The sequence below is a fragment of the Oncorhynchus tshawytscha genome, linkage group LG13 (genome assembly GCF_018296145.1).
Source record: "Oncorhynchus tshawytscha isolate Ot180627B linkage group LG13, Otsh_v2.0, whole genome shotgun sequence".
Taxonomy (NCBI): Eukaryota; Metazoa; Chordata; class Actinopteri; order Salmoniformes; family Salmonidae; genus Oncorhynchus; species Oncorhynchus tshawytscha.
Genome location: NC_056441.1, coordinates 61,586,274 through 61,614,244, shown reverse-complemented (window position 1 = coordinate 61,614,244; position 27,971 = coordinate 61,586,274). Strand labels below are relative to the sequence as shown.

Sequence of the window (27,971 nt, the reverse complement as noted above, 5' to 3'; positions counted from 1 at the left end):
TGTGTTTTAACTATTTAATACAGTATACATTTGATTGAAACCAGCCAACAGGTTTAAAGAGAAATAAACAGAGAAGTATAACACTAAATCATTAAATAGCCTTTAAATCACCCTGCGGTACATTAAAATATCATAAACCTTTACTTATAAAGATAAGAAACAAGCCTGCTCAGATGAACCAGTCCTTCTCTAACAAGGACCCACCACCATGACAGAGACTGGCATTATGACTGTTTATGACACTTATGACAGTGTTAGGAAGTCCTCATGATGACGAGAATGTTATAGATAAATGTGATATGATTTGAAACATGATCTACATGGCACTGTAGTAACTGGAGGTAATACAACATGATAAGAGTACAATGGGGATGAGAAAGAAGGGAATGAAGGGAGGAGTTGAGTGTTTGAGTAAAGAGTCGAATGTAAGAGTGACAGTGTTGGCTAGAAACTGTAGCTTAATCTCTCTTCTCCTCTAGTGAATCTAGTCTGTCTACTGTATTGGGCCTCCCACTGGAAAATCAACATGATATAAAAGTAGAGCAACCGACAGAAATATATATATATATTTTAAGTTTAATTATAAAGTTATTAACAAAAATAACTTGAACAATGTCTCCCCTAAAGAATAAAAATGTCCGTAACTACTCTCAGCACCCAGAACCAACTCAGCTACTTGAAAGAGACTAGTACAAAGCCGACTGAAATGTAAAACTAAACCATGTAAATAAATGTAAACAGGACAACATATACAGCTGAAATACACAACAAGTATTTATATATCTGTAATGCACAAGTTAAAGTGGTTATTAGATGAGAAAGGAGAACTAGGAGATTAAATGTCCTCTGTTGCCCCCATGTGGCCAGGGCTAGTACTACACTCCGTAAAAACCAACACAATACAGTCTGGAATCCTAACTTTGGTCCCTCATCAGATAAGGTTAATGGCAAATTAATTGATATTTATGATCAAATCTTTGGCAAAACAATACAACTTTAAAGATACATAAACTGTAAACATATAGTTAGTATATACAGTACATATAGTGATGATGTTCATATTGAACAGTGTAATCATGTATACTGCCAATTCCAGCACATATGGAAACAGAAGGGACCTCTTGACCAATCATATACTCTGTTACTGGCACCTGTTTTGCTCTTCTCTCATATTGGACGGAGGGAGTAAGGCACTGATTGATAGATTGGTGATTGATTGATGGTTAGTCAGACGTTAGTGAGAATGTTGCTGGTCACCATGGAGACGGTGAGCGTGCCTGGGAGGTCGTTGTCTTGGTGATTACCCTTGTCCCTCAGGTGGACGGTAACCTGCTGGGGGTCGCCTGGGTCAGAGGTCAAACTGACCTGACCCAGGAAGGAATCCATCAACACGTTGTGGTTATACACCTGGAATGATGAATGAAGAAGTATTGACTTTAATTGAGAGAACTGTTACTTATTGAAACAACCCAAATGGTGATGTTCACTCTACTTTAACTCCACCCCCCTGCCCAGTCTCCTCACCTCTATCAGTATAGGCTGGTTAGTTCTCTTCCTGTAGAATAGAGCCTTGGTGTCAAAGGTTGGGCTGCGGGTGTTTTTATAGACCGGAGAACGAACCTTTTCCCCCTCACAACGAATGATCACATATGGGTCTGACGCTGCAACACATACATACAGACTGTCAGTAGGAGAAGAGAGGAGAAGATATGAAAAGGACCAGACCAGAGAAGAAAGAGGAACGGACGGAGAAGGGAGAGAAGAAAGGTTTGTATACCTCCGTCAGAGTCTTGTCCAGCCAGTCCATCTGCTCTGTGGACATGAATCTGAGTGACCAGGGAAGGGAAGCCACACAGTCCTGACCAACACGTCTGGGCTGGCTGATCTAGGGTTAACTCTCTATGGGGGAAAGAGAGGGCAAGATAATGAGGAGAGTGAGTGAGTGAGTGAGTGAGTGAGTGAGTGAGTGAGTGAGTGAGTGAGTGAGTGAGTGTGTGTGTGTGAGTGAGTGAGTGAGTGAGTGAGTGAGTGAGTGTGTGAGTGAGTGTGTGAGTGAGTGTGTGAGTGAGTGAGTGTGTGAGTGTGTGAGTGAGTGTGTGAGTGAGTGTGTGAGTGAGTGAGTGAGTGAGTGAGTGAGTGAGTGAGTGAGTGAGTGTGTGAGTGAGTGAGTGTGTGAGTGAGTGTACCTGCAGTCGGCGGGGACGTCAGTGAAGATGCGTAACAACAGGTCTCCTTCCAGAGCGGGATCAAAGGTTGTGGGTATGACAACGTAACGACCCTCCTTCAGGGAACAGCGTAGGAACACACACCTGGAGTTGATGTACACACTCCCACACACCTTCTGTTGCCGAGTGTGCATACGGTACTGCCTGTTCAACTCCACCTACACACGCAATCATTTTAATGACCACATGAATAAGACTTTCACACACATTCATTTGAATGAACACATGAATAACACTTCTCACCCGGTGTATCTCGAAGCCTATAGCCAGGTTTTCTCCCTTCCCCTCTTTAGGTCTGGCTCTCTTGTCTGTCTGCTGTAGACATACCAGCACCTCATCCTCTGGCTTCTTGACGTTGAACACATACTGCAGGGAGAGACACACACACACACCAGTCCTATAAATTAATACACACACACACGCGCCCTCCCCCCATCCCTACCCCTACCTGTGGGTTCTGAACAAAAGTGTGTTTGTTATTGGTGCAGCCCCCGGCGCGGTTGCTGAGCGGGTCGTCATGGTTCCGCCAGGCGCCCTTTAGAGAGCCCTCCTCCCAGGTCTTGTGAAGAGACAGGTAGGAAGTGTTGATCAGACGACACATGATCAAATCACTGAAGTACTGACAGAAGTCATCAAATGTCATCCTGGGTGGGGATTGAGGGGAGGGGGGGCAGGAAAAGGGAAGTCATCAGGCTTCATCCTATGGCCATCCATTTTCTCAGCCGTGCGGAGGAAAGGTTAGGGGTCATGGCTAGATGTCATAGGTTAAGGGTTAGAACTCACCAAAATTCTCCATCGTCCTGCACAATCACTCCGATCTTCTCTCTTTCACTCTTACTCACCTTCCCCCACTCCTCTGAGCTGAGAGAGAGAGGAGAGAGAGAAGTTGTTGCAGAGAGGTTCTCTATCGCTCACAGTGTTTCTCTGAAGGGTGTTCTGTGTGAAATAATGCTACCAGAACAGAACTGATAGAGTAGGGGACTCAAGGTTCTGAGACATGAACATCAGAGGCTCAGATGGACAGTTTCCCCGAGACCTTTTGGTGCCAAGATCATTTTTGGAATTTTCCTATGATACAGGATATAAATAAAACAAACATTCTAAGAGGAATGAACCATCACATCAATCTGTGCTAAAGATCTGTTTTCCTGTTGGCCAACAAGCCCTCTCCCAACCAGCAGAGGGAGCAATGAGTCAGGAACCGATCACGACACCCCCATCTGGGGTTATTTAAAAAAACTATATATCGAAGCTCATTTACTGATTTCTAAACTATTTAAAACGGTAAAATTCTATTTGGAGAGCAGCAAAAAAAATCTACATTTACTCCAGTATTAGCTGCCTGCTATGCATTAGCTAAGTACCAGGATTACAACTCTAGTTTAGTTTCATGTCAAGTCAAACAGCAGTTACCGAGCCAAAGCCATCTACTACAGCTGTTCTGTGTTGAAAAAAGTCACGCTGTTCCCTGCAAATGCATCGATGTGCTTTCCACAGAGAGGAAGAGGCAAAGTGAGGGGGGTAGAAGCTGTTTAGAAGCTTCTCCACTTCTCCACCTGCTCCACTGCAGCCCCATCGATGAGAATTGGGGCGCGCTCGGTCCTACTTTTCCTGTAGTCCACAATCATCTCCTTTGTCTTGATCACGTTGAGGGAGAGGTTGTTGTCCTGGCACCACACGGCCAGGTCTCCGACCTCTTCCCTATAGGCTGTCTTGTTGTTGTTGGTGATCAGGCCTACCACTGTTGTGTCATCTGCAAATTGAATGATGGTGTTGGAGTCGTGCAGTCATGAGTGAACAGGGAGTACAGGAGGGAGCTGAGCACACACCCCTGAGGGGCCCCTGTGTTGAGGATCCGCGTGGCGGATGTGTTGTTACCTACCCTTACCACCTGGGGGAGGCCTGTCAGGAAGTCCAGGATCCAGTTGCAGAGGGACGTGTTTAGTCCCAGGGTCCTTAGCGTAGTGATGAGCTTTGAGGGCACTATGGTGTTGAACGCTGAGCTGTAGTCAACTAATAGCATTCTCACATAGGTGTTCCTTTTGTCCAGGTGGGAAAGGGCAGTGTGGAGTGCAATAGAGATTTCATCATCTGTGGATCTGTTAGGGCGGTATGCAAATTGGAGTGTCCTTGGGTTTCTGGGATGATGGTGTTGAAGTGAGCCCTGACCAGCCTTTCAAAGCACTTCATGGCTACAGACGTGAGTGCTACGGGGCGGTAGTCATTTAGGCAGGTTACCTTTGTGTTCTTGTGCACAGGGACTATGGTGGTCTGCTTAAAACATGTTGGTTTTACAGACTCAGACAGGGAGAGTTTTTGAAAATGTGAAGACACTTGCTAGTTGGTCAGCGCATGCTCGCGGTACACGTCCTGGTGATCAGTCTGAATATTGACCTGTCTAAAGATCTTACTCACATCGGTTGCGGAGAGCGTGATCACACAGTATTCCTGTACAGTTGGTGCTCTCATGCATGTTTCAGTGTTATTTGCCTCGAAGCGAGCATAGAAGTAGTTTAGCTCGTCTGGTAGGCTTGTGTCACTGGGCAGCTCTCGGCTGTGCTTCCCTTTGTAGTCTGTAATGGTTTGCAAGCCCTGCCACATCCGATGAGCGTCAGAGCCGGTGTAGTATGACTCGATCTTAGTCCTGTATTAACACTTTGCCTGTTTGATGGTTCGTCGGAGGGCATAGCAGGATTTTTCTTATAAGCTTCCGGGTTAGAGTCCCGCTCCTTGAAAGCGGCAGCTCTAGACTTTAGCTCAGTGCGGATGCTGCCTGTAATCCATGGCTTCTGGTTGGGGTGTGTACTATCTGACCTCTTTTTTTATTGATCGAGTCACTGGTGCTTCGTGCTTTAATTTTTGCTTGTAAGCAGGAATCAGGAGGATGGAATTATGGTCAGATTTGCCAAATGGAGGGCGAGGGAGAGCTTTGTATGCATCTCTGTGTGTGAAGTATAGGTGGTCCAGAGTTCTTTTCCCTCTGGTTGTACATTTAACATGCTGATAGAAATTTCGTAAAACTGATTTAAGGAGCCGGGGCTACTAGGAGCCGGGGACCACAAGTTTTCCGCAAGTTTTCTTGTTTGCTTATGGCGGAATACAGCTCATTCAATGCTATCTTAGTGCCAACCTCTGACTGAGGTGGTATGTAAACAGTTACGAAGAATACAGATGAGAACTCTCTCGGTAGGTAGTGTGGTCTACAGCTTATCATGATATACTCAACGTCAGGGTAGCAATAGCTTGAGACTTTCTTAGATATAATGCACCAGCTGTTATTGTACAAAAATACATAGTCCGCCGCCCCTTGTCTTACCAGACGCCACTGTTCTATCATACCGGTACATCGTATAATCAGCCAGCTGTATGTTGATATTGTTGTTGTTCAGCCACGACTCTATGAAGCATAAGATGTTACAGTTTTTATGTCCCATTGGTAGTTTAATCTTCCCAGTAACTTGTCGATTTTATTGTCCAAAGATGGCACGTTTGCTAGCAGAATTGAGGGAAGTGGTTTACTCGATCGCCTTCGAATTCTAAGATGGCAGCCTGCTCTCCTGCCTCTCTTTCTCTGCCTCCTCTTCACGCAGATCAAGGGGGTCGAGGCCTGTTCCCGAGGGAGCCGTATATCCTCCGCCTCGGGCTCGTCAGAGTAGTGAAAGAAGAAAAAGGATTCTGCTAGTCCATGGTGAGTAATCGCAGTCCTGATGTCTAGCAGTTCTTTCAGTCATAAGAGACGGTAGTGGCACCATTATGTACAAAATGAGTAAAAGAACCTTCTGCTCTCCATAAAGCCAGCCAGCCATACAAATAGCGTTCCCTCCCGCTCCCAGGTATCCACATGGTCCTAAAGTCAGAAGGTTAACGCCACTAAATTGCATTTGCCTTTTAATTCGGGATTTGAATGATTTTCGTAGCCTATTTTAAATTGTTGGTGTTGAGCTAGCTAGGATATGGCGACTGTCATTCCCAATTGGCACATCTACACACACTGTTCTCCCCCACTACCAGGCCAGGTCTTCCTTGTGAAAGAGGTCTTCTGACCTCAATAGGACTTGTTGTATAACTAAAGGTAAATAACATTTTAAAACCTACCTGTCGCTCCAGGCACCGTTCCACTCTTTCTCTCCCCAGGGGTTTCGGAGTCGTATCATTGTGAGTTTGTCTGACTTGAAGTAAGCCATGAGGCCGTGGCCCAGCCGGACTTTTCTAACGTCTGTCACAGCGTAGGCATGACCCTTCACCAGACCACAGGCCAGACGAGCCTCCATCTCTGCTGAACTGGCCGCCTGCAGGGAGGGTTGAAGGGTCAGGATTCTAGGTGTATGTGTGTATGTGTGTGTGTGTGTGTGTGTGTGAGTGCGCACGTGCATCTTTGTGTGTTATACCCGTATGGAGGCGCTGATGAGGCCTCCTCTGTTGTGGACCTTGAGGACTCTGTCGAACAGCGTTGAGCGTTTCTCCTTGTCTGTACTCAACCCTTCCTCCAGTAGGTCCAAGGGCTCCGAGACGCCACCCGTAAAATCCACCAACGCATCCGCTGTGTTTCCCCCGTCCAATGCCTCGTAACACCCATACATCCTACACACACACACACACACACACACACACACACACACACACACACACACACACACACACACACACACACACACTCAGCAAAAGCAACACATCCTACACAAACACAACAGTCCATCTATAGTACTAACTTGGCGTAGGCCTTCTCCGCCAGAGCGCTCCAGAACTCGTTGCTGTCATTGGAGTGACAATACACCAAGTTGCCATTCGAAGTGGGCAACCGGTCGTCGATGACAACATCCACCCATTCTCCAAAGCGCCAGAAGCGGAAGTGGAAAATTCCGGCGTAAGACTCCGGCTTGTCCTCATCCCATTCCTGGTCCTTATGGTCCGGGATCACCTGGGAGAGAGATAAGATGCTCAGAACACGTCACAGCTGCATGGCCTGGCTGGTCTAGAGGTAATGCTGCAGCCTCCGGCACACGTCTTTAGTATGGTCATGGGTTCAAATCTGGCCTACTGCCCTTTGATACAATCGCTCTCTAACTTTCCCCACTACCAGTCTCTCTCACTGTCTGCTCAATACCAATCGGAAAAATCACAGTTAACAAGCAACCACCTAGTGCATCATAACAACCAAACCAAAATGTACACACCACAAACAGACAATGGCGCGCACACACACACACACACACACACACACACACACACACACACACAGCCAGCCAGCATATTAATAACCAGCCCATCCAGCTATGACCAACCAGCTCCCAGAAGCCATCAGGAAAATCCCTGGTTCCTCTTCTGATGTCATCACTTCCTGTTGCCTAGCGCCACCACACACTCCCTCCTCCCCCCTCCCCCTTCTGTTCTCCATCCCTCCCTCACTGTACATGCCACACAATCAATAGTCCCAACCAGAGAACCAACTCAACCATGTTACCCTCTGGGAAAGAGATGGCATAAGAGACAGAGACAGAGGTGGAGAGGAACAGAGAGAAACTATCTGCAGACACAGACACACACAGACAGACAGGCAGGCCTCGTTCCCTCCCCAGCAGAGAAAGATGAGCTCTCAGACAGGCACAGACCTGGCCGCGGCCCCCTCGCACGGCTCAGCCATGGAGCTACGCTTTGCAAAGGACACTTCCCTCACTGAGGTAAGACTGTTCACGAGGTTGAGATGTGGTTAAGACGAGGTTGGTGATTGAAATAGCACAAATCGATGGTTCAGTTGGTTGCAAGTTTGCCAGATTAAGCAGGCATTGTGTCAAGAAGCAGTGCGGCTTGGTTGGGTCGTGTTTCGGGGGACACATGGCTCTAGACCATCGCCTCCCCCGAGTCCATACGGGAGTTGCAGAGATGAGACAAGACTAATTACCAATTGGCTTCCACGAAATTGGGGAGAAAAGCAGGTCAAAAAACAAAAACAAAGTAACCTATTTACTGACAAACGGACAGTTTTCAGGAGTCGACTTGTACTGAATGGTATCTGCGTCTGAGTATCCAATACGTCCAGCATATTATTGTTATACTATTATAAAAGTAGTATTATTCTACAATGTGATTCGCAGGTGTGTCCAGTCTCTGCAGCAGAGTTGTCAAAAGTGCAGTTATATTATAGTATTACTATAATATGATTACATTATTAATATAGTTATTATTGTTACTAGGTAATGCAGCTGCGTGTCCAGTCCCTGCAGCAGAGCGGTGAGAAGTGCAGTTATATTATAGTATTATGATTACATTATTAATATAGTTATTATTGTTACTAGGTAATGCAGCTGCGTGTCCAGTCCCTGCAGCGGAGCGGTCAGAAATGCAGTTATATTATAGTATTATGATTACATTATTAATATAGTTATTATTGTTACTAGGTAATGCGGCTGCGTGTCCAGTCCCTGCAGCGGAGCGGTCAGAAGCGACAGGACGGGGAGCGGTTGCTCCTCCCCCACGAGGCTGTTTACCGTCTGGACTTCTCCAATCAGAAGCTGACGTTCGTCCACTGGTCGGTGTCTCTGATTGGTCATGGCAGAGTGACCATCACAGGGATCTCCCAGCTCTGGACCCCTGACCTCACACACCTGATGACCCGGCAGCTTCTTGAACCCGTCGGAACATTCTGGCGGAATGCTGGTGACCCGGAGGACACGCCCCTCAAGTGTCTGGAGGCGGACATCCAGGAGTTTGGGGAGCGAATCGCGGAGATGGCAAAGGTCCGCAAGGTCATGTACTTCCTGCTTGCCTTCAAGGAGGGGGCGGAGGCTGACAAGGTCAGCATCTCCATGGAGTTCAATCAGGCCTGACCTACAAACCTTAAAGGGATACTTCTGGATTTTGGCAATGAGGCCCTCTGGATACCAAAGTGTGTACTTTTCTGTGTCCAGTATGAAGGAAGATAGAGGTAGTTTTGCGAGCCGATGCTAACTAGCTTTCGGGCAATGACTGGAAGTCTATGGGTAACGCTAGTTAGCACTGGCTCGTGAAACTACATTTATCTTCCTTCATACTGAACACAGAGACATAACAATTGTAACCACAAGTTCATCCAACTCTGGGGAAGTAGATAAAGGACCTCATTCCCAAAACCCTGAAGTATCCCTTTAACTGCTTCCCTCTACTCCTCTAGTCTTCCTCTCTCCATTCTAAGGGAATGCCTTCTACTACAGCCAGTCTAGTTTGGACCAGTCTACACTCCTATCCTTCTCTTTACGCCCCCCGCCCACACACACTGAGTCCCATCTCTCATCTGTGTGTGCGTGTGTGTGTACTTCCTTCCTGAGTATCTATCTAGCTATCTATCTATGCATGTCAGTCAACAAGCGGCTAGAAACCATGTTTTGAAGGTAAAGTAGTTACACAGTAGGCTGCAGATTCAAACTATAGATACAGGTAACTGCCAAAATAAAGGAAACACCAACAGAAAGTGTCTTAATAGGTCGTTGGGTCACCATGAGCCGCTGTAACAGCTTCAATGCGCCTTGACATAGATTCTCCAAGTGTCTGGTACTATATTGGAGGGATGCTACACCATTCTTCCAAGAGAAATTCCAAGAACAGTTTTGTTGATGGTGGTGGAAAACGCTGTCTCAGCCGCTCCAGAATTTATACATGACTAAGTATTATCTTAATTGCTTAATTAACTCAGCAATCACACCTGTGTGGAAGCAGCTGCTCTCAATATACTTTGTATCCCTTATTACCCAAGTGTTTATTTTATTTTGGCAGTTAGCTGTATATTTATATTGAAAACCTGAATGATATGAATAGCTTGTTCTGATCCTTCTTTATAGGGTATATTAGAGAACCAATGCTGCAATGTAACTTCAACCATATTCACTTTGCATGAAATATGACAACAATATACTCTAAACTGGCCATGTCATCTACTGCTGTCCAATAAAGAGCTGTAGGTACTCTGTCCTGCTGTGTTTGTGTTAATGGTCAGGACAGGGAACAGGACAGACATGGCTTAGCCTCAGGATACAGTAGCTACGGTTGCTGTTCATTCATAGGGAAATCAATACACACACTTTCCCTCCCTCTCTCTCTCACACACACACAAGTGGTAGACTACATACCAGAAGGCAAATGTAACACTTTAGAGAGAGAGAGAGAGACAGACAGGCAGACAGACAGAGAGAGAGAGAGAGACAGAGACAGACAGAGACAGACACAGAGAGAGAGAGAGAGAGAGAGAGAGAGAGACAGACAGACAGAGAGAGACAGACAGAGACAGACAGAGAGAGACAGAGAGAGACAGAGACAGACAGACAGACAGACAGACAGACAGACAGACAGACAGACAGACAGACAGACAGACAGACAGACAGACAGACAGACAGACAGACAGACAGACAGACAGACAGACAGACAGACAGACAGACAGACAGACAGACAGACAGACAGACAGACAGACAGACAGACAGACAGACAGACAGACAGACAGACAGACAGACAGACAGACAGACAGACAGACAGACAGACAGACAGACAGACAGACAGACAGACAGACAGACAGACAGACAGACAGACAGACAGAGAGAGAGAGAGACAGAGAGACAGAGAGAGACAGAGGCAGACAGACAGAGTTAATGAGAGTGATCCGGAGCACATTATTATAGCAGCACCCTCCCAGTGGATTAACAAGTGTGTGTGTGTTGGGGTAGAGGGGACAGTAGGAAAGTACAGTTTGGTCCAATTAATAACACCATCTCTGTGTTAACGAGCTGCTTCTAGAACACATCGTTACTGACTCTTGATAGAACATGTCGTTAAACACCGGGACTAAACAACCATTAATTAATCCAAACATCAAACACACACACACACACACACACACACACACACACACACACACACACACACACACACACACACACACACACACCACTACTACTCATAACAACAATAATGTATTCCCTGGGAGCTAATAATAACAGTCATGATGGTACAGATGTAACAGAGGTAGTTTAGTTAGGACAAGTGACCTCGCCTGAGGTTTCAGCTCAGCGGACTAACACAGTACCGGTGACTAGGTTGGGAAACAGTCCCAGCTCGACGGCAGAGAGCCTGTGTTAAGAGGAAGACCCACCATAATGAACGTTGGTTGTGTGCAGTAGACCACCTTCTGGCTGTCGACTAACAGTCGCACTTCAACATGTAGAATCATCCGGGAAATGAACAGAAAATGCTTAGATCTCTTCATCAGACCGGTCCGTTTAGCGCTCTCCTGCCAGCTCTGTCGTTGGAGTGAAATACGCTCTCCAACTCAACAGCAGCTGTTTTCTCAGTGATCCTCTGTTGTTCAGGAAATGGAGAAACATAATAAACCTGCTCAATTGTTTCAGATGAAAGATCAGAGCCCTCTCTGTGATGTGATAGTTTAGTGAGGTAGGGGTACGGAGTTATATCATGCCAGTAACATCAGTCCACAGCTTAAAATACCACCAATGGCGCTGCCCAATTGGTACCTTTTCATTGTCAAGCAGGGCAGTCACGTGTGCATGTGAAGCGAAGGACTACTATTCTGAGCCATTGCACGGATAGGCACAATAGAGAAGGTGAACCTGTTAGCAACACAGTGACGTCCTTCACACTAGAAGCCAGGGGTATGGGGCCAGGGGTATGGGGCCAGGGGTATGGAGCCAGGGGTAAGGAGCCAGGGGTAAAGAGCCAGGGGTAAAGAGCCAGGGGTATGGAGCCAGGGGTATGGAGACAGGGGTAAAGAGCCAGGGGTAAGGAGACAGGGGTAAAGAGCCAGGGGTAAAGAGCCAGGGGTATGGAGCCAGGGGTAAGGAGACAGGGGTAAGGAGCCAGGGGTAAAGAGCCAGGGGTAAAGAGCAGGGGTAAGGAGACAGGGGTAAAGAGCCAGGGGTAAGGAGACAGGGGTAAGGAGACAGGGGTAAGGAGACAGGGGTATGGAGCCAGGGGTAAGGAGCCAGGGGTACAGGGGTAGGAGCAGGGGTAAGGAGCCAGGGGTAAGGAGACAGGGGTAAGGAGACAGGGGTAAGGAGACAGGGGTAAGGAACCAGGGGTAAGGAGACAGGGGTAAGGAGACAGGGGTAAGGAGCCAGGGGTAAGGAGACAGGGGTAAGGAGACAGGGGTAAGGAGCCAGGGGTAAGGAGACAGGGGTAAGGAGACAGGGGTAAGGAGACAGGGGTAAGGAGACAGGGGTAAGGAGACAGGGGTAAGGAGACCAGGGGTAAAGAGACAGGGGTAAAGAGACAGGGGTAAGGAGACAGGGGTAAGGAGACAGGGGTATGGAGACAGGGGTAAGGAGACAGGGGTAAGGAGACAGGGGTAAGGAGACAGGGGTATGGAGACAGGGGTAAGGAGACAGGGGTAAAGAGCCAGGGGTAAGGAGACAGGGGTAAGGGGACAGGGGTAAGGAGACAGGGGTAAGGAGACAGGGGTAAGGAGACAGGGGTAAGGAGACAGGGGTAAGGAGCTGGTGGAAAGTGGTGGAAAGTTGAACACAAAATGTTGAGACCAGTGGGACTAATGCTAATGATTCACTGTGAACTCAGTGGAAAAAACACACACTGCCATCTCAGAAGGGCCACACCACCACACACACATGAACACAAAAACAAACAAGCCACTCCTCCAAATAGGAGTCGGAAATGATAATAAACTCCAAGTCATTCTGTGTGTGTGTGTGCATGCTTGTCACACACCCAAGGCAAACAAACACACTACATGCAGACGGTCAGGGATCCTTACCTTTTGCCACAGAGTTTCTCTGGATGCCAGGGAGGAGCAGGCCGCTACGAACCAACAGTTCCCCAGCTGGCCCTGGAGGAGGTCATGAGCACTGATACCATCCACAAACAACTTGGGGTTATCACACAGCTCCTATAGAGAAGAGACAACATGGGGTTATCACACAGCTCCTATAGAGAAGAGACAACATGGGGTTATCACACAGCTCCTATAGAGAAGAGACAACATGGGGTTATCACACAGCTCCTATAGAGAAGAGACAACATGGGGTTATCACACAGCTCCTATAGAGAAGAGACAACATGGGGTTATCACACAGCTCCTATAGAGAAGAGACAACATGGGGTTATCACACAGCTCCTATAGAGAAGAGACAACATGGGGTTATCACACAGCTCCTATAGAGAAGAGACAACATGGGGTTATCACACAGCTCCTATAGAGAAGAGACAACATGGGGTTATCACACAGCTCCTATAGAGAAGAGACAACATGGGGTTATCACACAGCTCCTATAGAGAACAACATGGGGTTATCACACAGCTCCTATAGAGAAGAGACAACATGGGGTTATCACACAGCTCCTATAGAGAAGAGACAACATGGGGTTATCACACAGCTCCTATAGAGAAGAGACAACATGGGGTTATCACACAGCTCCTATAGAGAAGAGACAACATGGGGTTATCACACAGCTCCTATAGAGAAGAGACAACATGGGGTTATCACACAGCTCCTATAGAGAAGAGACAACATGGGGTTATCACACAGCTCCTATAGAGAAGAGACAACATGGGGTTATCACACAGCTCCTATAGAGAAGAGACATGGGGTTACATGGGAGACAACATGGGGTTATCACACAGCTCCTATAGAGAAGAGACAACATGGGGTTATCACACAGCTCCTATAGAGAAGAGACAACATGGGGTTATCACACAGCTCCTATAGAGAAGAGACAACATGGGGTTATCACACAGCTCCTATAGAGAAGAGACAACATGGGGTTATCACACAGCTCCTATAGAGAAGAGACAACATGGGGTTATCACACAGCTCCTATAGAGAAGAGATAACATGGGGTTATCACACAGCTCCTATAGAGAAGAGACAACATGGGGTTATCACACAGCTCCTATAGAGAAGAGACAACATGGGGTTATCACACAGCTCCTATAGAGAAGAGACAACATGGGGTTAAAGCTAGATTTACAATACTAAGGAATGTCTCATGTGAATTTGAGTTCAGTGCAGTCTGACTATGTGCATTTGTATCAAATTGTACATTCAAATGAAATGATAAAGGGAGGAGGGGACAACCTGGGATTAACACACAGAGGGGAGGGTGGGAGAGAGAGAGGGACAGAAGACAGAGAAAGAGGGGGGGTGCAAACAAGAGAAATGAGACAGGATATTAGGCTAACCACCCCTTTCCCCAATTAAAATTCAATTCTAAATCAACAGTCAAAAGAACAAGTTTCTGAGATGCATCTGAGTAGAAGCCAAGAGAACCATTAGTGATAAAGATCTCTTCCTCTCCTCTGTCCATCCATCCATCACTCTATCCTTGTTAATTAATGACACTCAGAGACTGTTTTATGTGGCTGTGCTGCTCTCTCTGAGCTGACCACTAATGGCAGGAGGGAGGGAGGGTTTCCCAACAGTCTGGGTGCGTCTCAACTTCCACACGATATAGTGCGCTAACTACGACCAGGGCCCAAATGGGAACATAGAGGTCCCAAGTGTCACCTAGAACCACAGATCATTAAGTCCCTTTTCCATCCGCTCCTTCCCTCAGCCCCAGCAGAGAACAGCCTCTCTAGGCAACGTGTGGTAGGACATAGGGCAGGGCGATATGGCCAAAATATCATATAAACAGTATTTATTTTTTAGACTGTATTTTATGTTTTTGAATAATAAAAGTTGTACATTTGCTTTATGAGTAGTGAGTGATCCTAGGGTGCTTTATGAGTAGTGAGTGATCCTAGGGTGCTTTATGAGTAGTGAGTGATCCTAGAAGGCTTTATGAGTAGTGAGTGATCCTAGAAGGCTTTATGAGTAGTGAGTGATCCTAGAAGGCTTTATGAGTAGTGAGTGATCCTAGGGTGCTTTATGAGTAGTGAGTGATCCTAGGGTGCTTTATGAGTAGTGAGTGATCCTAGGGTGCTTTATGAGTAGTGAGTGATCCTAGGGTGCTTTATGAGTAGTGAGTGATCCTAGGGTGCTTTATGAGTAGTGAGTGATCCTAGGGTGCTTTATGAGTAGTGAGTGATCCTAGAAGGCTTTATGAGTAGTGAGTGATCCTACAGTGCTTTATGAGTAGTGAGTGATCCTAGAAAGCTTTATGAGTAGTGAGTGATCCTAGGGTGCTTTATGAGTAGTGAGTGATCCTAGGGTGCTTTATGAGTAGTGAGTGATCCTAGGGTGCTTTATGAGTAGTGAGTGATCCTAGGGTGCTTTATGAGTAGTGAGTGATCCTAGAAGGCTTTATGAGTAGTGAGTGATCCTAGAAGGCTTTATGAGTAGTGAGTGATCCTAGGGTGCTTTATGAGTAGTGAGTGATCCTAGAAGGCTTTATGAGTAGTGAGTGATCCTAGAAGGTTTTATGAGTAGTGAGTGATCCTAGAAGGCTTTATGAGTAGTGAGTGATCCTAGGGTGCTTTATGAGTAGTGAGTGATCCTAGAAGGCTTTATGAGTAGTGAGTGATCCTAGAAGGCTTTATGAGTAGTGAGTGATCCTACGGTGCTTTATGAGTAGTGAGTGATCCTACGGTGCTTTATGAGTAGTGAGTGATCCTAGGGTGCTTTATGAGTAGTGAGTGATCCTAGAAGGTTTTATGAGTAGTGAGTGATCCTAGAAGGCTTTATGAGTAGTGAGTGATCCTAGGGTGCTTTATGAGTAGTGAGTGATCCTAGGGTGCTTTATGAGTAGTGAGTGATTCTAGAAGGCTTTATGAGTAGTGAGTGATCCTACGGTGCTTTATGAGTAGTGAGTGATCCTAGAAGGCTTTATGAGTAGTGAGTGATCCTAGGGTGCTTTATGAGTAGTGAGTGATCCTAGAAGGCTTTATGAGTAGTGAGTGATCCTAGAAGGCTTTATGAGTAGTGAGTGATCCTAGAAGGCTTTATGAGTAGTGAGTGATCCTAGGGTGCTTTATGAGTAGTGAGTGATCCTAGGGTGCTTTATGAGTAGTGAGTGATCCTAGGGTGCTTTATGAGTAGTGAGTGATCCTAGAAGGCTTTATGAGTAGTGAGTGATCCTACAGTGCTTTATGAGTAGTGAGTGATCCTAGAAAGCTTTATGAGTAGTGAGTGATCCTAGGGTGCTTTATGAGTAGTGAGTGATCCTAGGGTGCTTTATGAGTAGTGAGTGATCCTAGGGTGCTTTATGAGTAGTGAGTGATCCTATGGTGCTTTATGAGTAGTGAGTGATCCTAGGGTGCTTTATGAGTAGTGAGTGATCCTAGAAGGCTTTATGAGTAGTGAGTGATCCTAGAAGGCTTTATGAGTAGTGAGTGATCCTAGGGTGCTTTATGAGTAGTGAGTGATCCTAGAAGGCTTTATGAGTAGTGAGTGATCCTAGAAGGTTTTATGAGTAGTGAGTGATCCTAGAAGGCTTTATGAGTAGTGAGTGATCCTAGGGTGCTTTATGAGTAGTGAGTGATCCTAGAAGGCTTTATGAGTAGTGAGTGATCCTAGAAGGCTTTATGAGTAGTGAGTGATCCTACGGTGCTTTATGAGTAGTGAGTGATCCTACGGTGCTTTATGAGTAGTGAGTGATCCTAGGGTGCTTTATGAGTAGTGAATGATCCTAGAAGGTTTTATGAGTAGTGAGTGATCCTAGAAGGCTTTATGAGTAGTGAGTGATCCTAGGGTGCTTTATGAGTAGTGAGTGATCCTAGGGTGCTTTATGAGTAGTGAGTGATCCTAGGGTGCTTTATGAGTAGTGATCCTAGGGTGCTTTATGAGTAGTGAGTGATCCTAGAAGGCTTTATGAGTAGTGAGTGATCCTAGAAGGCTTTATGAGTAGTGAGTGATCCTAGGGTGCTTTATGAGTAGTGAGTGATCCTAGAAGGCTTTATGAGTAGTGAGTGATCCTAGAAGGTTTTATGAGTAGTGAGTGATCCTAGAAGGCTTTATGAGTAGTGAGTGATCCTAGAAGGCTTTATGAGTAGTGAGTGATCCTACGGTGCTTTATGAGTAGTGAGTGATCCTACGGTGCTTTATGAGTAGTGAGTGATCCTAGGGTGCTTTATGAGTAGTGAGTGATCCTAGGGTGCTTTATGAGTAGTGAGTGATCCTAGGGTGCTTTATGAGTAGTGAGTGATTCTAGAAGGCTTTATGAGTAGTGAGTGATCCTACGGTGCTTTATGAGTAGTGAGTGATCCTAGAAGGCTTTATGAGTAGTGAGTGATCCTACGGTGCTTTATAATTAGTGAGTGATCCTAGAAGGCTTTATGAGTAGTGAGTGATCCTACGGTGCTTTATGAGTAGTGAGTGATCCTAAGGTGCTTTATGAGTAGTGAGTGATCCTAGAAGGCTTTATGAGTATTGAGTGATCCTACGGTGCTTTATGAGTAGTGAGTGATCCTAGAAGGCTTTATGAGTAGTGAGTGATCCTACAGTGCTTTACGAGTAGTGAGTGATCCTAGGGTGGCAACACAGAGTCTTTCTCCATTCAGATTGTTTTATACTGTTCAATTGAATCAAGAATAATTTTCTGCATTTTCATCCATTTCCGGCACTCATTTGAGATCATTTCCATACTGCGGCAAGGCAGGGCTGCATGATATGGGCAAACAATCTAGACCTGCAAATTGACTTGCGATTTACAGCAAAACACTTGGGTGAACTGTTGGAATCATGGAAATAATGATTATTCTAATTCTATAGTTAGAATATAATAGTGGGAACTTTGAATACAGTGTTGTTTGACATGAAAACAAATGAAAATGCCAGGAAGGTGTTGTTATTGTGACAGGCAAGGAACCAAAGTGTTGATAAGTGTTTCCTAGGGGACCCTATAATCTTTAGCTACATGGAATGTTTTCTCTTAGCTACTTCATATAGCTAAAATTCTTGCTTTGCGTATTCCTCTTTGATTTAGAAGATACATGCTGATTAGGTCTACACCATCACTGGTATTATCAGGCTGTATTGCTAATTACGTTTGCTCTGACTCAGTACAGTATTTATTGGCTAGCTAGTGATTTGCATTAGCGGCTAACAAGATTTAGGCCCAACTTGCTAAGAAAATGCAAACTAGCTGTTGACAGATGTAAGAAACACAAACTAATAGTGTAATTATAGAACGCTAGTTGATTTATAATAAGAAGCTAAGTGAAAATAGCATCATTGTCGTCAACATTTTTGCATGTGCTGCATTGACCAGGCAGACTGAACGCAAGTGTCTCATGGTTGAGGAACAAGAAATGTGCTCCTTGAGTGACAGAGGGCGGGGCTAGGTCTGTGTGGAAAGTGGCATGGAGAGAGAGAGAAGAGAGATATGACTCAAGTAGCAAAGTAAACCATGAAAATGGTACACCAGGCGTATCACATTTAACAAACCAAACATTCAAATACCATTATAGAAGGTAAAGTAAAAACCCAAACCCGTCCGTGCATCAAAACCGGTATATCGTAAAATACAGTACACTGCCCAGCCCTAGGAGGACAGTACCAGGCTGGGGTGGTGATATAGGCCCTGGAGCAGGACCAGAGGAGGAGGAGGAAGAGGAGAAGCAGGCCTGACCACACTAAGCTACTCTTTGGGACTGTACTAGACACTACTATAACTAGAGGTTAACAGGGGGATCAGAGGTCTTGTGAAAGACATTGGGGATAAAAACCTCTGGTACACTCCCAAAGAAGATCAGTAAGTCTAACACACGGTAGAGTGGCTCTTTTCTCAACCCTTTCCATGGTTCGATGCTCTAACCACACACCGCCACACCCTACCCGCGCTTTCTCTGAGCCAGGGGGCCCTCCTGAGGAATCTCACTGGGTGAGAAGTAACCTTTTGCCTTGAGCTTGATCAGCTGCTGTGTTGGAGCAAGGCTGGAGGAAAAACATGAATACAATAGATATATTATCTATGAGTAATACCTTTACACCAAGGCTTTATTTACTGGTCCAACCAGTCCTGCTGTTACACCCTCCCTTACCTGGACTGTAACCACAGCTGTAGAATAACAGCAGAGTATAAAGAAAGTAGAACATATCATGGGAGCGGCATGTACTGTAACAGATGAATATCGGAACAGTAGACACACACGGATGTGAAGCAGAACAGACAGAAGGTACTGTTGGTTGTCACCAGAGTGTCGCTGTTTGTTTTATCCCTCTCCCACTGGACGGACTGCTCTCTCTCTCTCTTCTCTTGTGTTCAGACAGTCAACGCCACGTTAGCTCCTGATACAGCTCAGTGCTGCGCAACCAGGACGTGTGTGTGTGTTTGCAATAGTGTTTCTATCTATCAGCAGTGATAACATACTGGTCACCTGATATTAACTAGTACCTCTCCTACTGGTCACCTGGTATTAACTAGTATCTCTCCTACTGGTCACCTGGTATTAACTAGTACCTCTCCTACTGGTCACCTGGTATTAACTAGTATCTCTCCTACTGGTCACCTGATATTAACTAGTACCTCTCCTACTGGTCACCTGGTATTAACTAGTACCTCTCCTACTGGTCACCTGGTATTAACTAGTATCTCTCCTACTGGTCACCTGGTATTAACTAGTACCTCTCCTACTGGTCACCTGGTATTAACTAGTATCTCTCCTACTGGTCACCTGGTATTAACTAGTATCTCTCCTACTGGTCACCTGGTATTAACTAGTACCTCTCCTACTGGTCACCTGATATTAATGTACCCACACACCATTTGAAGGGTTCATAGAGAGGAACATTTCTTCCATTTCATCCTCTATTCCTTCCCTGACCCATGTTCTTTCTTACACCCCCCCAATCTATCTAAAAGTCTGTGAGATAATAAACAAACTCTCAGTCAGATGCATATTCAAACACCTTAACTCTGGGACTGGCACAATTACTGTATAACCGTGTAACCGACAGTTATGGATGAAGACAGTCATGGAAATAGAATTACCGTACAAATAAAATAATGAACCGCTCACTGTAGACGGGATGGCCGGGCAATCGTGCAGTTGAGTCCATTTCTGCGATAACATGGACTCTTCAAAACTGTGATTTTCAAACACTATGACAATTCGCGGTGATGTGGGGAACAAGAAAATACCCTCCCTCTGGTTAGAAACTCTTTGTTTTGAACATCACTGTTTTTGACTTTTAATCCTACCAAGTGGTGACAGCTTTTATCTTAGGACCTTTCTTCTCTTTTTAACCACAGATCATAGAAACACACTGGTTTCACATCATGTAGACACTGGTTTGGTGCTGAAGAGGATGAATGAGGTTGAAAAGTGGCGGAATTGCCCTTTAACTCCCCCCCACACACACCCCTCCCGTCAGTGTGTGGTACCTTAGGTCTCTTCCAGGTGATGGTTCCTATGCTGTTCGTCTTGTAGAACAGAGACTGGTCTGTAGCCGGAAACACAGAGTCTTCAAACAGGACCCGATGCTGCTGGCACTTCTTACGCAGGGAGGAATAGCCCTGTCCTTCAAATGGCACCACCATCACCCTGCAGGAACACACACACATACACTGTCACACACACACACAGCAGCAAAACACTGGTTTTCATACGACACAACCATCTCCCTGGAACACACACACACAGCAGCAAAACACTGGTTCTCATACGACACAACCATCTCCCTGGAACACACACACATACACTGTCACACACACACAGCAGCAAAACACTGGTTCTCATACGACACAACCATCTCCCTGGAACACACACACATACACTGTCACACACACACAGCAGCAAAACACTGGTTCTCATACGACACAACCATCTCCCTGGAACACACACACATACACTGTCACACACACAGCAGCAAAACACTGGTTCTCATACGACACAACCATCTCCCTGGAACACACACACATACACTGTCACACACACAGCAGCAAAACACTGGTTCTCATACGACACAACCATCTCCCTGGAACACACACACATACACTGTCACACACACAGCAGCAAAACACTGGTTCTCAGACGACACAACCATCTCCCTGGAACACACACAGTTACAGACAAACAGTCTAAAAAAGTCCAAACAGTCTAAAAAATAAAAAAAATTGTAGAAATTATAAGGGACCTATAACATTATATGTATATAAATAAGAGAGAACTACCAGTCCCCTACATAAAAGCTAGGTAATCAGGGAGAATAAAAACAATGAATTTAGCAGTATTGATTTTGCTATTATGTCTGAACAAAAGAAAGCTGAATTAGTCATGGGAAAATGCATAGAATGGCTGGATATTAGCTTCAAACTGCAACCTTTTCTCTCAGCTCCATGACAAAATTACAGCGCCAAGATGGGGGCCTGCGCGCCTATTGCCACGCCGACCACCTCAGCCACTTGATATTTAAAAACCTGATATTGATAATGGTAGCACAGGAGGTTGGTGGCACCGTAATTGGGGAGGACGGGCTCGTGGTCATAGCTGGAGGAGAATGTTATCAAATAAATTAAACATGGTTTCCATGTGTTTGGTGCCATTTAATTTGCTCCGTTCAGGCCATTATTATGAGCTGTCCTCCTCTCAGCAGCCTGTGAATGGTTCTTACTGTAGCTTAAAGGCTACATTGTTCTGGTGAGGAGTCTATCAGATTTATGCCCAGAAGAGGGCAAACAAGAGAAGGGTGTGTGTGTGTGTGTGTGTGTGTGTGTGTGTGTGTGTGTGTGTGTGTGTCTGTGGTGTCTGGGTGGTGTGTGAGAGTGACAGAGACCCATTATCTACATTCTACACTGACTCCTCCCATTGAAAGTAGAGAAAAAGAACCACCGTTGTTCAAGGATATCCTCTTTTTCAACACACACAGCACGTTACACCATAACAACATACGTCTCCAGTCACGTGACACATACACACAACAGACACTCCTAGTTTACCAATGGATCACTGGGAGTAACCAGCTCCCAACTCCAATGTTAGATCAGAGGTTACCAGACCTTTTAGCATAGTGGGCTTTTACAGTCTGAAGTTTTTTACCATTGTCTGTCTGCTAAACACACAAATTGCTGCTGTTCACTGGTCAGACAGTCAGCAGGACTCTCTTGTAGTCATGGAGATGCTTATGGGATGTAGCTAGGTAGTGTAATCATGTTAGTGTTTGACAACCCTATTAGAGACAGAACACACACACAGTGTTTACCATAGACAAGGAGAGGGGTGAAGGGAGTAGTCGGTTCACAACAGCTAGAAGTACTAACTATACTGAACAAAAATATAAATGCAACATCTAAAGTGTTGGTCCCATGTTTCATGAGCTGAAATAAAATTTGTTTACATCCCTCTAAGTGAGCCTTTCTCAGTTGCCAAGATAATCCATCCATCTGACAGGTGTGGCATATCAAGTAGCTGATTCATTACACAGGTGCAGCTTTGTCACACAGCACAATGCAACAGATGTCTCAAGTTTTGAGGGAGGTTGCAATTGGCATGCTGACTGCAGAAGTGTCCACCAGAGGCGTTGCCAGAGAATCTTATGTTCATTTCTCTACCATAAGCCACCTCCAACGGCGCTTTAGAGAATTTGGCAGTACGTCCAACCAGCCTCACAACCACAGACCACGTGTAACTGTGCCAGACCAGAACCTCCACATCCAGTAAAATCTTTGAAAATGTTGCATGTTGCGTCTATATTTTTGTTCAGTATAAACGACTTGTTTGGATAAACTTCATTATTATTATGTATAGAATTGTATTGTTATTTACTTTTTACTTTTTATGTGATGCACACTGCAGAGACTACAGGAAGAAGAATTATCACTGAATTATCACAGTCATTCATTGTAAAGTTTGTTTCTGTGTCAATTAATCCCATAAGCATTGGGTTTGCCAACTGGTGATTTGACACAAAAATAAAATATAATTCATTCACTCACTACAGGAATACTGTATGTAGTTCAGTCAACCACCGCTACTGGTTGGACTTAGTCTACTGGAGGTCTAGATGGAGCTGTCACGGTTCTACCTACAACTACACTGCTCAAACAAATAAAGGGAACACTTAAACAACACAATGTAACTCCAAGTCAATCACACTTCTGTGAAATCAAACTGTCCACTTAGGAAGCAACACTGATTGACAATAAATTTCACATGCTGTTGTGCAAATGGAATAGACAACAGGTGAAAATTATAGGCAATTAGCAAGACACCCCCAATAAAGGAGTGGTTCTGCAGGTGGGGACCACAGACCACTTCTCAGTTCCTATGCTTCCTGGTTGATGTTTTGGTCACTTTTGAATGCTGGCGGTGCTTTCACTCTAGTGGTAGCATGAGACGGAGTCTACAACCCACACAAGTGGCTCAGGTAGTGCAGCTCATCCAGGATGGCACATCAATGCGAGCTGTGGCAAGAAGGTTTGCTGTGTCTGTCAGCGTAGAGTCCAGAGCATGGAGGCGCTACCAGGAGACAGGCCAGTACATCAGGAGACGTGGAAGAGGCCGTAGGAGGGCAACAACCTAGTAGCAGGACCGCTACCTCCACCTTTGTGCAAGGAGGAGCACTGCCAGAGCCCTGCAAAATGACCTCCAGCAGGCCACAAATGTGCATGTGTCTGCTCAAACGGTCAGAAACAGACTCCATGAGGGTGGTATGAGGGCCCGACATCCACAGGTGGGGGTTGTGCTTACAGCCCAACACCGTGCAGGACGTTTGGCATTTGCCAGAGAACACCAAGATTGGCAAATTCGCCACTGGCGCCCTGTGCTCTTCACAGATGAAAGCAGGTTCACACTGAGCACGTGACAGACGTGACAGAGTCTGGAGAAGCCGTGGAGAACGTTCTGCTGCATGCAACATCCTCCAGCATGACCGGTTTGGCGGTGGGTCAGTCATGGTGTGGGGTGGCATTTCTTTGGGGGGCACATGGAGGGCTCGCCAGAGGTAGCCTGACTGCCATTAGGTACCGAGATGAGATCCTCAGACCCCTTGTGAGACTTGGCCCTGGGTTCCTCCTGGGTTCCTCCTAATGCTAGACCTCATGTGGCTGGAGTGTGTCAGCAGTTCCTGCAAGAGGAAGGCATTGATGCTATGGACTGGCCCGCCCGTTCCCCAGACCTGAATCCAATTGAGCACATCTGGGACATCATGTCTCGCTCCATCCACCAACGTGGCGTTGCACCACAGACTGTCCAGGTGTTGGCGGATGCTTTAGTCCAGGTCTGTGAGGAGATCCCTCAGGAGACCATCCGCCACCTCATCAGGAGCATGCCCAGGCATTGTAGGGAGGTCATACAGGCACGTGGAGGCCACACACACTACTGAGCCTCATTTTGACTTGTTTTAAGGACATTACATCAAAGTTGGATCAGCCTGTAGTGTGGTTTTCCACTTTAATTTTGAGTGTGACTCCAAATCCAGACCTCCATGGGTTGATAAATTTGATTTCCATTGATAATTTTTGTGTGATTTTGTTGTCAGCACATTCAACTATGTAAAGAAAAAAGTATTTAATAAGAATATTTCATTCATTCAGATCTAGGATGTGTTATTTTAGTGTTCCCTTAATTTTTTTTGAGCAGTGTATATATTCCTTGCAGATCTGAGGGAGTAGGAACTAGGGAAGGGGACTAGGGGTATGAATGGAATGTGGCCAGCCTAGCTGTGGGTTCTGTCTAAGAAGGGGAATATTGGGTTCTGTCCTGACAGGAAACATTATCTCCACATGTCAAAATCACTACTACTACAGAGGTCCCCTCCATATTCATCTCTATCACTCTCATTCTCTCTCTTTCTCTCCCCTCTTTCACATACACTTCATCTCATTTGCTCTGCCTGTTTGTTTTAATTCTGTCTCACTTCTCCATACTACCCTTTGTTCTATCCCACACTCATCATGTATCACTCTCTCACTCTTTGTACAGTGCATTTGCAAAGTATTCAGACCCCTTGACATAACATTTTATTACATTACAGCCTTATTCTAAAATTTATTAAATTGTTGTTTTTTCCCCCTCAATCTACACCCAATACCCAATAATGACAAAACAAAAACAGGTTTATTAAAAATAAATAAAATAAATAAATAAAAAATTAAGTGAAATATCACATCTACATAAGTATTCAGACCCTTTACCAAGTACTTTGTTGAAGCACCTTTGACAGCGATTACAGCCTCGTGTCTTCTTGGGTATGACGCTACAAGCTTGGCACACCTGTATTTGGTGAGATTCTCACATTCTTCTCTGCAGGTCCTCTCAAGCTCTGTCAGGTTGGACAGGGAGCGTCGCTGCAGAGCTATTTTCAGGTTCCTCCAGAGATGTGAGATCGGGTTCGAGTCCGGGCTCTTGCTAAGCCACTCAAGGACATTCAGAGAGTTGTCCTGAAGCCACTCCTGTGTTTGTCTTCGCTGTGATTAGGGTCATTGTCCCGTTGGAAGGTGAACCTTCGCCCCCAGTCTGAGGTCCTGAGCGCTCTGGAGCAGGTTTTCATCAAGGATCTCTCTGTACTTTGCTCCATTCATCTTTCCCTTGATCCCGACTAGTCTCCCAGTCCCTGCCACTGAAAAACATCTCCGCAGTATGCTGCCACCACCATGCTTCACCGTAGGGATAGTGCCAGGTTTCCTCCAGACGTGACGCTTGGCATTCAGGCCAAACAGTTCAATCTTGGTTTCATCAGACCAGAGAATCTTGTTAATCATGTTCTGAGAGTCCTTTAGGCAGTGGTGTAAAGCACTTAAAGTACCAGTCAAAAGTTGACACACCTACTCATTCAAGGGTTTTTCTTTATTTTTACTATTTTCTACATTATAGAATAATAGTGAAGACATCAGAACTATGAAATAACACATATGAAATCATGTAGTAACCAAAAGTGTTAAACATATCCAAATATATTTTAGATTCTTCAAAGTAGCCACCCTTTGCCTTGATGACAGCTTTGCACACTTATTTAATTTTTATTTAACTAGGCAAATTAGTTAAGAACAAATTCTTATTTACAATGAAGGCCTAACCTGGACTACGCTGGGCCAATTGTGGGCTGCCCTATGGGACTCCCAATCACAGCTGGTTTTGATGCAGCCTGGAATCGAACCAGGGTCTGTAGTGACCGCTGCGCCACTCGGGAGCCCACGGCTGTATTGTTGTCTCTACCTTTTTGCCCTTTGTGATGTTGTCTGTGCCCAATAATGTTTGTACACTGTTTTGTGCTGCTACCATGTGCTGCTGCCATGTTGTGTTGCTACCATGTTGTTGTCATGTGTTGCTGCCATGCTATGTTGTTGTCTAGGTCTCTCTTTATGTAGTGTTATCTCTCTTGTCGTGATGTGTGTTTTGTCCTATGTTTTAAATCCCAGCCCCCGTCCCCGCAGGAGGCCTTTTGCCAGGCCGTCATTGTAAATAAGAATTTGTTCTTAACTGACTTGCCTAGTTAAATAAATAAATAAATAATGGAGCGAGCGTCACATTAGTCTGTAACAATCAGCTAGCTACTCGAACCACAACACCAACCCAATGTTAGCGGAGGGTGTGACTGGCATGGTGTGAGGGTGTTCTCAGGCAATAACACCGAAAGACATGGTACAGACTGAAATGGCAGAGACAAACTATACTACAACCGTCTCTTTGTTCACAGTTCAGTCCCCATTTAACATACTCAAGAGTATAGGACTGAAAAGAATAGTTGAGTCCTACATGACTCATCAGGCTTTAGAACTTCTACTGAGGAGAAATGAGTTGGGGATGGAGAGAGAAAGTCAGGATTCATAACAGACCTCCACAGCCTGGGGCAAAGGTAGTAGCTCTGCTCAGTAAGTCTAAACACATTTTACAGACTGCAGCTGCTGGGGGGAAAGAACGTGTATGTTCTGCTTTCCTGAGAGTGAGCTAAGCATATCAACCACACCCACAAATAGATAGTAGACTATTGAACTGAACTAACGTCGAAACGTGTTTGTTTTATACTTGCTGAAGACACAGCAGTTGGTAGCCAAGTAAAACTCAACTCCACGATGTACTGTACTTCACATCAACGGAGTTGCGCTACATCTAGTGTGGGCTTCGACATCACATAAAATGCATATTTTTGTATTTTTCTAAAATACTGCTTTTGTCCTGTGTAAATGTGGGCTATTTTTGGGGTGGTTTAAATACGTAGTTTTTTTATTAATAAAATAAATAAAAAATAAAAAAATATATATATATGTAACTTCCGAGCTCCAGTCCTCCCACTCGCGTCTTCACTCGTCTTCGCTCAACTCCGTTGATGGTCTACATCGTGGAATATAATTTAACTTGGCTAACAGTTGGTCAAATCGTATGCTCTAAAAAAAGTTTAAATACATTCACACAGAGACAAACATATGCATAATTGCTGTGGGCTATGCTCTACAAAAGATTAAATAAGTTCATTCATCATCATTCATTTCCGCAAAACCGACTGGCTGCTTTAGTTTGGGCTAGTTTACCTTGGAAGAGTTGACTCCCTCGGTGACGTATTCGTTTCTCTCCGGTACTACTGGGGCTTCAGTCGGTGAGACCCCTGGTTCGCTCCTGGAGGCTGCTCTTCTGATGCACGAGCTCCCTAGGGCTCGCTTGCTGTCTCTTTCTCACTCTTTCTCTCTCACACACAGGGGAGGGCTGAGTCTTACGGCGGGAGCTGAGCTCTGGCTACTCCTGTTCCCTGACCATGTTGATCAGAATCATGTGGTCCATTTTAGTGTCGACTAGACCTACTGCTCCAATGACATGATCAAGTTGAATCAAAGCTCTTGAAAATATTAATTGGAGCCTACTGCTTTTCACATAAACCATTTGAGAATAAATCCACGTCTCTTTTGGAAAGTGCCTATTTCGGCTAATTTCCAAACAGTAATCTAT

At 45.3% G+C, this 27,971-nt stretch overlaps 2 protein-coding genes across 5 annotated transcripts; one reads left to right on the top strand and one right to left on the bottom strand.

Annotated features, from left to right (window-relative positions):
- LOC112265441 (calpain-5-like) lies at positions 1–27,971 on the bottom strand. 3 transcript variants are annotated; one of them, XM_042296106.1, is made up of 13 exons: positions 27,560–27,971; positions 20,477–20,636; positions 12,970–13,101; positions 6,935–7,143; positions 6,614–6,806; positions 6,321–6,514; positions 3,009–3,086; positions 2,674–2,869; positions 2,469–2,591; positions 2,187–2,383; positions 1,778–1,899; positions 1,525–1,661; positions 1–1,407 (listed from the first exon to the last, which is right to left on the bottom strand). In XM_042296106.1, exons 2-13 carry the CDS (start codon positions 20,630–20,632, stop codon positions 1,228–1,230), a joined length of 1,917 nt encoding a protein of 638 aa, XP_042152040.1. In that variant the 5' UTR covers positions 20,633–20,636; positions 27,560–27,971; the 3' UTR covers positions 1–1,227. The 3 variants fall into 3 exon arrangements, with proteins under 3 accessions (XP_042152040.1, XP_042152041.1, XP_042152042.1); XM_042296107.1 differs by lacking the exon at positions 12,970–13,101 and having other exon boundaries at positions 27,560–27,970; XM_042296108.1 differs by lacking the exons at positions 20,477–20,636; positions 27,560–27,971 and adding an exon at positions 11,338–11,543 and having other exon boundaries at positions 12,970–13,102.
- Positions 7,554–10,166, top strand: LOC112234005 (olfactory marker protein-like). Of its 2 annotated transcripts, none has more exons than XM_024401975.2 (2): positions 7,554–7,903; positions 8,621–10,166. In XM_024401975.2, exons 1-2 carry the CDS (start codon positions 7,811–7,813, stop codon positions 9,047–9,049), a joined length of 522 nt encoding a protein of 173 aa, XP_024257743.1. In that variant the 5' UTR covers positions 7,554–7,810; the 3' UTR covers positions 9,050–10,166. The 2 variants fall into 2 exon arrangements, with proteins under 2 accessions (XP_024257743.1, XP_024257744.1); XM_024401976.2 differs by lacking the exon at positions 7,554–7,903 and adding an exon at positions 8,383–8,453.

Excerpts from the sequence above, each read along its gene's own strand:
- LOC112234005 (XM_024401975.2), top strand. The coding sequence starts at position 7,811 with ATGAGCTCTCAGACAGGCACAGACCTGGCCGCGGCCCCCTCGCACGGC. Across the intron at positions 7,904-8,620 it reads AGGACACTTCCCTCACTGAG|GTAATGCGGCTGCGTGTCCA; the intron begins GTAAGACTGTTC and ends TATTGTTACTAG.
- LOC112265441 (XM_042296106.1), bottom strand. The coding sequence starts at position 20,632 with ATGGTGGTGCCATTTGAAGGACAGGGCTATTCCTCCCTGCGTAAGAAG. Across the intron at positions 13,102-20,476 it reads TCACCTGGAAGAGACCTAAG|GAGCTGTGTGATAACCCCAA; the intron begins GTACCACACACT and ends TCTTCTCTATAG. Across the intron at positions 2,870-3,008 it reads CAGGACGATGGAGAATTTTG|GATGACATTTGATGACTTCT; the intron begins GTGAGTTCTAAC and ends ATCCCCACCCAG.